The 12,222-nt window shown below is 36.6% G+C and overlaps 1 protein-coding gene across 1 annotated transcript; it reads left to right on the top strand.

Annotated features, from left to right (window-relative positions):
- Positions 1-5,551: 5,551 nt before the first annotated feature.
- Positions 5,552-11,371, top strand: LOC131076323 (IAA-amino acid hydrolase ILR1-like 7). Its single transcript, XM_058013453.2, has 5 exons — positions 5,552-6,273; positions 8,154-8,279; positions 8,746-9,060; positions 9,379-9,507; positions 10,770-11,371. The coding sequence occupies exons 1-5, from the start codon at positions 5,905-5,907 to the stop codon at positions 11,142-11,144; spliced, it is 1,314 nt and encodes a 437-aa protein (XP_057869436.1). The 5' UTR covers positions 5,552-5,904; the 3' UTR covers positions 11,145-11,371.
- The last annotated feature ends 851 nt before the right edge of the window (positions 11,372-12,222 follow it).

Genomic DNA, 12,222 nt, shown 5'->3' with positions numbered 1-12,222 from the left:
GTGAAAGTGTTAAAATTAACAGGTGGGTTCACTATCAATCTTTGCCTTAACCTAGAAGAAAAGTTGTTATCAAACCTTACAAAGCTATCCTCCTGCCTGTCCCAAGACATATCCATGCTCCAAAGTTGCACTGGAATTTTATTATTGTCAATTGTTCTTATGAGGTTTATAGTGCCTTCAAAGTAATCTGCATTCTGATACAAGAAAATGTGCATGAGCAAGGAGTACCAGTAGAAATGAGTGCTAGACACTTCATTCTTAACATCCTACAACCCCTCATGAATCTTTTCTTCAAGGTATGGGGTGAAGTCAAAGATCGATGTATAATCCGGATGTTGAATTTGCATAGCCATATACATGAAGTCAGGTGGCATAACTGTAATTGGATTGAAACCCAAAAACTGGCATAAAGAGAAAAAGGTAGCGTGAAAATAAGGAGCAAAAGCACCAATGGGAAAAGGCTTCTCTGAACTAGGGCCGATATAGTATGTTGTATGTCTTGCTTTTGCCAAATGAATTGGAAGACAGCAAGTTCTAATGAAACCTTTTATTCTATAATACTCCGCCTTCAATTTATTTAAATCTACTTGTACTAGGTTATCAGATAGTTTATACAAGTCAAAGTTCTCCTGGAATTCCTCTCTCCTGATTGTCAGCAAAATCTCTCCTTCGTTTTAACCCTCGAGACATGGTCATATCTATTTGCAATAGCCTTGAGAAAGTCGACATCCATGAACACATTCGACACCACTAATTTACCCGTCATATTGCCAGACACTTGAGAAGGGGGATTGTAAATTCCTCTGTCCATACCATAATTTGAAAATATCTATCCCAGTCATTTGTACCCTAACATCTGCTAAGTGGTACGCTTTATCAGTCAACCCTTCTCCTAGGGTTTTACCATGAACAAATTTCTGCCCTTGGTACTTGTCATTAGTCAAGGGGTTTAATTAGTCAAGAAAATAATTAAAGAGATCCATCTTACCAGACTAGGGTTTCTAACACTTAACCACAAGAGGAAAAGGAAACTAGGATTCGACACAAAAAACTCAAGAACAACACAAAAATATGTGAATTCTTATCAAATTCTGAATCCTAGAACAATTTGTGAGGCTTTCCCTAAAATTACTCACACAATTCACACTTCAATCATTCAAGGAACAAAGAAAAGGTGATTAGCAACTTACTGCTTTGTAAATACCAGGTGAATCACAATCCTGCACTGCAAGAACCCATCTCAATCTTCTTCAGCTCCGGGGATACCTTCTGAATCGCTATGAATCACTTTATGAATTGAAAATAGCTTTTAGATTGCTTTTATTATTGTTCTGGAATGAAACGTCACTGTCTCATCCACCATTACTGCTCACTCGAGTGAAAAAATGGCTCTAACTTGTATTTAAAATAAGTTTAAAACTAAACTGTCGATCATCTTCCATTATGGCGCATCGCATGATCATCTTTAGTCAATCTGAAATTGACCATCACATGTGGCAAGCGGGTCCACCCAAAGAATGACATGGCATATCCAACTCACCACTTACTCCTCCTCAGTCAGCGATCCCACCATCGGCTTTTCCTAGCCTGTATTAGACACGTGGCATCATCTCGTGATGTCACGGTCCTTAACCCCCTTGCATCTTCCTTCACGGGGTTATGAGGGTCATTGGATTTGTTCGTACTTTACCTGTAAGTCGCGACAATTACTTAACAATGGCCGCTAACTCTCGAGCAATTCTTGGATCGGGATTAAAACATCATCGTTCAACTTTACCACATGCAGAGACATGCACTTTTAGTAATCTGGAATTTACCTGCTAGGAAATGGTAACATCAAAGTTTTGAAAAGTGAAATCGCCAACTTAACCTTCCCCGCCTTGAACACGTGGCATCATCTCATGATGTCACGGTCCATAATCTCCTTGCACTTTCAATCGCAGGGTTGCGTAGACCGTAGAATCTACTCGCGGTTTACCATAAAGTCACCAACAAAAATATATAGGACTTTTGACAGGAAAATTTGGGTGCTGGCAAAAAAAATGTTAAATAGAACCCGCCTAGGATAACTTCACGTGCAATCTTAGAAAAAAACAAAGGGGTCGCCCAAAAATCAACTTAATGCGTAGGAAAAACAATGGCCCTGCCAATGATAATGGACCCTTGGCTTAAGTGGAGAAAAGGTAACGCCAAATTATAACAGGCTAAGGGTTTTTAACAGAGATTTAATCAAAAGTGCATAAAAACCCTAAACTGTAAAGCCTAAAGGCAGGACAAAAGAACAATTTTTTTTTTGAATAATCAGAAAATTTACCAAGGCATGAGAATCTTTTGCACAATAATTTTTTTAGGACTATCAACCCCATTGTCTTGAAAGTAACGAATCCATTCCTTTTCTATTTTATACCAAATTACATGAACCTAGGTTTTGGCAAAAAGTTTAACAAATAAGTCTCAACACAAGGTGGACATCGTGATATACTTGCATCTCTTCATAGAACCATAAGACCTGCCTCACCTTGTACCCCAAGCACTTGCAATCAAACCAAATTCCTCGCACAATTCTATCATTCCAATTAGTAGTCTGAGATAGTCAAAAAATATAATCAATACATACAATTTATTAAACACCACCAGTTGGTCATATTCATCAATAATTCATAATACCATGCACACATAGATCCACTAAGATATTACGATAAAAAATTCCACCCCTAATTCAAATTACAATGGGGCTATGGGAACATGGTCTTGCAAGAAAATAAAGAGGTTTCAAGGGTATATGACAAAAAAAATAACACTCATGCATCATGTCAATACTCTAAGAGTGATTGTGCTACAATAGATTGCTTTAGAACACCAATTAAAGTGTGTAGATGCAAATTGATTATTTGATTATTCAATTATGAGATGATTAAAATGAATGCATTGGATGTATTTAAATACAAGCATAGAGAAATATATTGTTTCAAACTTGTGTCTAGTAGGTCTTGGATGGGAAGGGTGAAAGGTGGACAGTCAATCAAATTGAATTTCAAAGTTAAAATTAGGACAAGAAAAAGTTGTGCCCAAGAGGACAAACCTACACTTAGGAACTAGTCTCAAGATAGAAAAGGGACTAGATCATAATGGATAACATGTGCAAAGTGCCAACATAGGAGATAAATAAGTGGATTTGGTGAACGTACAAAGTGTTTGAATATAAGAAAGATGATAAGTAGTAATTGCTTAAACAAATGTGTAAATAATAGATAGATAACATAAAACAAAGAACTCAACTTAACACAAAATTACACTATTTATGATACGTAACAAAATATTACCCTTAAATTAAACATAAAACTAAATGAAAAAACATAAATATATAAGTTTATAATGGGGGAAGAGCTCTGGTCCTTATAGCTAATTTTACACACCCTAAGCTCCTGAATGGTACATTAGATTTTGACGATTTTTTTGTTGTTGTCTTTGTATGCAACTTAATTGCTTATAGCTATTGTTTTGGTTTCAGGGTAGTAAAGACAAATGATGTGGGAATACGTTATGCGTGCAAGGATAAAGAAGTGGTCATTTCAAAGTACCATTTGAAACATATTCCCTATTACCCCATTACCCATTCGCTTTGACAACCAAAAAATATCCATAATTGTTCCAATACTTATGCACAAATCCCCCAATAATCGTGCACTATTGGTACCAATAAAGTTGCACGATTGATTTAATTACTAGCATTTTTTCCAAAAAAATAGTCAACTATTGATCCACTAGATAAATTTTTAGTGGGCTTTTAATTAGCAAAATCCAACGAATGATAATTGAAACATGGGCAGTAACTCTGCTCGTAACTTGTGCTCTTCCACTACTATATTTCTAAATAATATACCAATACTAAACATTAAACAACCCAACATCTCTGTGATCACGGAAAATAGATATATAGGGGAAGTGTACCAATAGTCATTATAGCTAACTTCGCACACCTACATATTCTAAATTGTACATCAGATTTTGACAAAAAAATTTGGGGGTCTCTGCATGCGACTCAACTACTTATAGCTATTGTTTTGGCTTTTGGGTAGTAACGATGCATGTTGTGAGATCCATTATGCATGCAAAGGTCAAAAAGTACACATTTCAAAGTTTCACCCGATACTTGCTCAAAGATGTCCCAATAACCATGCACTTAAATCACCAATACTTATGCACAAATGCCCCAGTAGTAGTGCACTATGGGTACCAATAAAAATGCACAAATGAGCCAATTATGGTAAAAAAAAGCTAAAAAATGAGCAGCTATTGACACGTGTGAACTTTATTAATGAACTTTTAGTCATTTGCTTTTTTTTTTTTAAATTAATAATTTGAAGGTCGAATCTGCAAGGAATGAATCACTTTCAGTGTTTTTATGAGAACCCATTCACATGTAGGTATATAATAAAAAATATATACATAAAATATATTTTAACTGTTCAAATAAACATCATGTCATGTAAAGGGCAATGAAGGCTTTGCCATAAAAAAATTGTTTACCGAACACGGTTCACTGTCAGCTTTACAACTTACAGTGGCCTACAGAGATTTACATAGGGACACCCTAATAGGCTGACCAGTTGTCCCCATTGAACGCAGCAATGTTTAGAACATGTAAGAGTGATTTATGTAAGCCTCTCGATTAAAAAAATCAAATTTTCCTTTTTCCAACACAGTTTGCTTCTATAAAATCATAGAACTGTTAGTACACTCATATTCCAGGAACAGGATCAATACGGACTGTCATCTCTCAAATTTTATATTTTTTTTCCATGTTTTTTTTACAATTTCGTACCATGATTCATTTGGAAGTATCTGATTCTTAAAATTATAAATTCAAACCTGACCCTTATCTGTGACAATGATCGGTAACAAACTGCTGGGACCCTGAGTTCTGTATGCAGTTAAAATCAACCCTCCTGAAAGATAGAATATTAGTCAACTTATAAAACTAATTCCACGCTTCCCTCGACTGAAATATCTTAATCATCAAACCAATGTATCATCTTCATCAATTAGCAATGTGACTCAGAGATGGGTAAATCTATATAGGGGAAAGGACCCAGTAGTCGTGCACCCTAACTTCATGCTTCTCAAAATCCTATTTGGAAATTTCGAATCACTCCGATTTTTTTACAGTAGCTTACTTGGCAAGTCCCCTGCTTATAACTAAGGTTTCAAGGCCACATCATCAAATATGATGCCACATCAGCATGCTTTTTGCCAAGGTGTCCAAAACAGCCCCAAAAAAAAGTGAGACCAATAGGCGTGCATTAGAGACCCCAATAGTTGTGCAGCCGATGTGTCATCCCCTGATTGGTTACTTTTTACAATATTAGTACATTTCTTAACAACTATTGGTACATTTCCTAACAACTGTTGGTACATTTCCTAACAAAAATTGATATTTTTTGTTTCAAACAATAGGTTTTATTTGTTCAATTTTTGGAACAAAAGGTATCAACAACCCTCACAACAATTGGAACATGCTCAACTACTGGGTCCTTTCCCCTAATTCAGTTGCTTTCAGTCCCCCTAAAAAAAAATCTTAATCATAAAGTCCAATCCCATTCAAATTGCATTTTTCATTTTTTATGTTTTTGTCTCTATATCTATTTTGATGCATTCATCTTTCAATAAGGTGACTCAGAGATGGGTATATACATATAATTCAGTTGTTTTCAATCCCCCTCAAAAATAGGTCTTAATCATAAAGTCCAACCCAATTCAAATTGCAGCATATTTATCTCTATATCTATCATAAGTCCAGCCCGATTCAAATTACAGTTTTTTTGTCTCTATACATTCAACAGCAGAGACCCCTGTGCCACTGAAGCTCCACAATAAAATTTTGTTTTGTATTACTTTGTACTCATGGCTTCTGCTCTCATTCCTTGTGTCATGAGGGCATCCGTAGCACCACCACCTAAGCTGTTAATTTTTATGATTGTTGTTGTGATTGGTCTTGGTAATATTGTTGGGGGCCAAGAAGAAGATCTTGTGAAGGTTGCAAGAGATGGAGAGATGTTTGAGTGGTTGAAGTCAGTAAGGAGGAGACTTCACAGACACCCAGAGTTAATGTTCAATGAGTTCAATACAAGCAAGGTGATAAGGGAGGAGCTGGATGCAATGGGAGTGCAATATGAATGGCCCTTTGCAAAGACAGGTTTGGTTGCAACTCTGGGATCGGGCACTGCCCCTGTTGTTGCCCTTCGTGCTGATATGGATGCTCTCCCTCTCCAGGTATGCATGTCATTTCCCTCTGTTTATTGAGATAAATCCTATAGTTGGCATTAATTTTCCATATTCATTATAAGTGTATGAGTTTCTGATTTAAATTGTGTATGTTTCTTTTGTTCTATATTTTGAATCACACTCACAATAGTCCACCATCAGAATTTTCCCATATCCTGTTCTCAACATAGCAAGATAGCAATAAGCACGCATGCATATATAAGCTTTTAAAAGCTTTTAAGGTAAGGTAGTGTCTAGGGGGCATTGAATTTGAAAATGATGAGGGCTTGTACCCTTCAACTTTACAATCTTGGAGAAATGCGGCTCTCTTGTTCTGTGGAAACCTTGTAAATTTTTTTTTTTTGGCTTTTGATGGACCATAGAGATTACCTTTACTCAGTGCATACTGCATACCTATATCAAAAATGAAAGTGTGGTCTCTCTATTGTTTGAAGATATGGTAAGCATGGCTGTCACGATGATCAGTTTTGAAGCCCGGCTGATTAGGATTGGGATTTTAAGCTTATTGGTATCCTAATCTTCACAGCACTCTTACCTTCACCAGTGAGTGTGAGTGCTTGGGATGAAAAAAAGAAAGAAAAGGAATGAATATGGTCTTGTTCATTTTGGGTATTCCATTGGAGTCATGGACAGAGTTAGAAAAATATATAAAGAAATAAAAAAATTGGTTTAATATGGTCTTGTTCATTTTAGGTATTCAATTGGAGTCCTGGACAGAGTTAGAAAAATATCCGAATAAGAAAATGAAAAGGAATGAATATGGTCTTGTTCATTTTCGGTATCTATTGGAGTCGTGGACAGAGTTAGAAAAATACCAGAAAAAAGAAAAAGAAAAAGAATGAATATGATCTTGTTCATTTTCGGTATTCCATTGGAGTCGTGGACGGAGTTAGAAAAATATCCAAAACTTTTGCTATAGAGGCAGTACAGCCTGTGGCTTCAGCCTCTGTAAAATATGCATTAGCCAAATCCCTGTCCCAAAGATGAGGTATATGGCCAATGTATAGGTCCTGAAAACCCACAAGCAACTAAAGAGTTGAGGGGTCGAACCATATTGTAGCCAACTTCTAGTACTTGGGTTTTGCGCTGCTGAGGCTTGGGGTTTCTTCACTGGTCGACACTTATTAAGAAACCTAAATTTAATCTTGGCTACAGAGAAGTGTCCTATTATATGATACTCATTGGTCGTTAAATTAATTTTAATGACCTCTGGACTACTACTTCCAAGAGAATCACCCCAGCCTCGTGAAGATGGAAAAAACTGAAATTCCTTACCAGATTTTTTTGTGGAGAGAAGGATTAGATCACTTCATGAATGCCAAACATCACATGAAGTGTGAAATTCCTAGGAGCAAAGCACCAGAATGATGATGAATTTGACCCAGAGCCGCCAACAAACCAGGCCATCATTAATCCTTTGAGACACAAATTTGGTAAAGGATCTTGCAACCCTGTGTTAATCAAACCTCAAATACCTTATAGCTATAAGATCAATTAAAAGATGAAAGAGGCGATGCATTATGACAGCGTTTCCCGTACCTTAGCTTTTGACAATTTGCAGCTAAGTGCATGGAGTTCAGTGAACGCTAGACAGGTCTAAAAGTAGCTTTTAACGAGGCACCCAGCAATGAGTTGACTTAATGCTGATGGAATCCATTAACTTGGCAATAACTTTGTAGAGACTCTAGAGACTCTAGAGAGTTCATTTCATCATCTTTTTAAAACTTGGCAGTAACTTTGTAGATACTCTAGAGAGTTGATTTCATTATTCTTTTCCCTAAATAAATCAATTACCAGTCTTGTTGAACAACCAGTGCATTTCTCCACCGTGAACTTTTACTGATTCATCTTTGATTTATAATGTGCAGGAGCTTGTGGATTGGGAACATAAGAGTGTAAATATTGGAAAAATGCATGCTTGTGGACATGACGCTCATGTCACTATGCTTCTAGGGGCCGCCAAATTGCTCCATCGGCAACAGGATAAACTGAAGGTATTCTCCAAACCCATCTTTTTTTAAATATAGGATAGTATCACTAAGGTTGTAGGCAGATTGGCAACAAATGGTTTATTTAAAATTTTGTCAGGAGATCGAAACCTACAGAGGTACAAAGTGGGTATGCTTGTAAAGGTGGAACCGAAAAAGTCACCTTTATCTTTATATTATCTTAAATGAATCATAGTGCAAGAATATGCATAGTTTAAAGAAAAGCACAACATATGCTTTTACATCTGGCACAGCTTATAGGATAGATAAACCTTCATAACTTGCTGTTCTATATTGCTCCTTTGGCTAAGATTATCTTAAATGAATCATAGTGCAAGAATATGCATAGTTTAAAGAAAAGCACAACATATGCTTTTACATCTGGAACAGCTTATATGATAGATAAACCTTCATAACTTGCTGTTCTATATTGCTCCTTTGGCTAATGCAAGTCTCTTGTGATCCTTGTAAGGGCACTGTAAGACTTATTTTTCAACCAGCAGAAGAAGGAGGTGGAGGTGCTGCTCATATGATTCGTGAAGGTGCACTTGGAGATGCAGAAGCTATATTTGCAATGCATGTTACACCTGAAATATCAACCGGGATTATATCTTCAAACCCAGGGCCAATTTTGGCCGGTTCGAGTGTTTTTGAAGCTGTTATAACAGGAAGAGGTGGGCATGCTGCTATGCCACATAGGACTGCAGATCCTATTGTAGCTGCATCACTTACAATTTTAAGTATACAGCAGATTATTTCTAGAGAGACCGATCCCCTTGACAGTCAAGTATGTATACCTTTTCTACTTTACTGTGGGGACATTTCAAGCTTTATTTATTTTAAAATTAGTATGCCACTGTATCAAAAGTTTGCAATTCAGATACAAGTTTATATGAGAAAGTTTTTCCTCTGAAAGTTTGGCCATATATATATTTATACTTATAGCAGAATATACTAACCCTAAATGATGTCTATAAAGAGGACCGACAGAGTTGATAAAAAGAGGAATGGCAACTTTAGACTTTCCTTCCCATTTGTTGCAGTGTTTCCAGAACCATCTTCTTCAAAAAGATGAATGCTAATCCTTTTCCTTGTTTCAATGTAGGTATTGTCAGTGACTTTTGTTGAAGCTGGAAAGGGTTACAATATAATTCCAAACAAGGTGCGGTTTGGAGGCACACTGAGAAGTCTCAGCTCTCAAGGACTTGCTCAACTAAGGAAAAGAATCAAAGAGGTATTTATTTAAAAGTATTTTAAAGATTGTAAAACAAGTGTGCAGGATCTTAGCAGAGAAGGTGGTAACAACAGGATAGCACAGTAGGCGGTAACAACAGGGTCAATGTCCACAATTGGCACTTCTATCATTGATTTGGAAGTTCTGATCAAACTTTTGCATTCATCTTCAATTTGCTACTGATTGATTAAGTATATGTATCTTGCAGGGTTTTTCTTAATCATAAATTTTACAAATGCAGAACTAACAACAGCACTAAAATTTGACATGGTTTTACCATATGAAGTGTATGGTCTGTATACCCAGTGGCTGTCCCAATATCTTGATATCCTTTCATTCTATAAGTTGACTTGTTGTGGAAAATATCTCCCATTTATCAACTGATGAGCTAAAGGGGCTCTATAATGAATGATTCATAAGGCACAACGCTTGTTGAAGGTTTTGCAAATGGAGTAGCAAGCTAAGTGGACTTAACCTTGGGGAAACTCCATGGTTAAGTGCACTTGAGTTGGAGTGGTATTGGGATGGGTGACCTCCTGGGAAAGCCCAATCCTTCACCTATGTAAGCATTACCTGGATACAATGAGTGCTAAGTGTACCATTCATTCTCATGAGAGATGGGTTCTTGTGAACTACTACTCATATAACATGGATCTAATGAGTTTGACTTAAAAACTTCACAGTTGAATCCTCTTAGCAATATCACAATCCTTTCAATGTTTTTCATTTTATTCAATGAATTTCTTCCTTTTCAAATCCATATCAAGAATTTCACACTAAAATCTTTCTGTGTACCCTCCCAATTTAAACATCGGCCAAATGCAACATTCACAGGTTCATTAGAATTCTTCTAAATACCGACCCAGAAATTTGATAGGAACAATGCAATATGGAGAGATGGGTTCTTGTGAACTACTACTCAAATAACATGAATGTAACAAGTTTGACTTAAAAAAACTTCACAATTGAATTCAGTTAGCAATATCATAATCCTTTCACTCTTTCATTTTATTCAACGAATTTCTTCCTTTTCATATCCTTATCAAGAATGTCACTGTAAAATCTTTCTGTGTCCCCTCCCAATTTAAACATCAGCCAAATGCGACATTCGCAGACTCATTAGAATTCCTCTAAATACCGACCCAGAAACTTGATAGGAACAATGCAATATAGTAAAATTATATTTTAAACAAAAATTTGCCCATCGTAATCAGCAACATGGATTTGCAAGCCTACTGATCCTCACTAATGAAAACTTGCAGGTAATAGAGATGCAGGCTGCTATAAGTGGATGCACAGCATCCATTGACTTCAAAGAAGAACGCCCTGAGTATCCTCCTACTGTAAATGATGAAAAGATGCATAATCACATTCAGAACGTTGGGAAAACGTTGATTGGGTCACACAATGTGAAGCTTGGAGAGAAGACAATGGGAGCAGAAGATTTTTCATTCTATCAACAGAAAATACCAGTCGGTTTTTTTTGGATCGGTGCAAAGAATGAAAGTATTGAAGCAGTTCATAACCTTCACTCCCCTTATTTCTTCCTGGATGAAGAAGTACTTCCCTTGGGAGCAGCCTTGCATGCAACAATTGCACTAAAGTATTTAGAAAATGAAGGACCACTCAGTGGGTAGAAGACCAAAATCACTGATTGAAAGCATTACCAACTTTAGAAGAGGCCATTAATTTCCATTCTCCATGAAATTGATGATCTCAAGTTTTCCCATTAGTGTTGATGGTATTATCATTCAAGTTTACATCTAACTTAGAACATACAATTTCTTATATTTTTGATATATATGTGTGTAAAAGACTATGTTCAATCTGGTTTCAAGAGTTATAATGAGCTCATATTCCTCTACTTCTGCCTGTTAGAATTTCTTCCAATTTTTAAACTTGAAAATGGTATTACAATAAAAATAAAGAATTTGTTGTTGAGTATGAAATTTATATAATTGTTGAAGAATATTTCTCGTATGATTGTATTCATTCATCTTATTGAAGTCAAGAAAGTAGTAGTATATCATTGTTGAAGTGTAGTTCTAGTAATGCTTAACAAATAATGTTAAAGGTGTATTAGTTATTGATGACAATGTTTGGCTGGAAAGGAATCGGCGAGTCTTTCAAGATATAAGGATGGATGCTAATCATCTGTGGTGGAAAATTATCCATTCTCTTCGTGGGACAGTTGTGGCTAAGTGTGATTTGACTAGTGATATGGATCCTGGTGGCGTTTCTATTTGCTCGTCTTACTTTTCCTCTTCAAGGGGGTGCTATGGTGTTTGATGGGTAGGGGGGAAGAGGTAGGTGCAGACATCCCTTACGGCGAGTCAACCCAGAAGGTCGTTGGACTCCCCCCACTCTTGGTGTGTTAAAAATTAACATTGATGGTTCTTCTCGAGGGAACCTTGGGCATGCTGGTATTGGTGGAGTTGGGCAGGATAGTTCTGGTGATGTTCAGTTTATTTTCTCTATTAATAAAGGTTTTAATTCTAATAATTTAATGGAGGCTCATTTTGTATGTTGTTCGACAATGCTCTACTCTTGGGTGGCGCAATATTATATGTGAATCTGATTCGCAGGTGGTGGTGAATTTGCTATCCCAGCAAGAGCATGGGGATGTTAGTTGGTACTTGGCTTCAGTTATTAGGCAGATCCTTCAAGTGTCCAGCTCTCTAGATTCAGTTATTTTCACACACATTCCTAGAGAGT

The sequence above is a fragment of the Cryptomeria japonica genome, chromosome 11, assembly GCF_030272615.1.
Source record: "Cryptomeria japonica chromosome 11, Sugi_1.0, whole genome shotgun sequence".
NCBI lineage: Eukaryota > Viridiplantae > Streptophyta > Pinopsida > Cupressales > Cupressaceae > Cryptomeria > Cryptomeria japonica.
The sequence above is the reverse complement of the archived record's forward strand: the minus strand, read 5'-3'. Positions and strand labels throughout refer to the sequence as shown.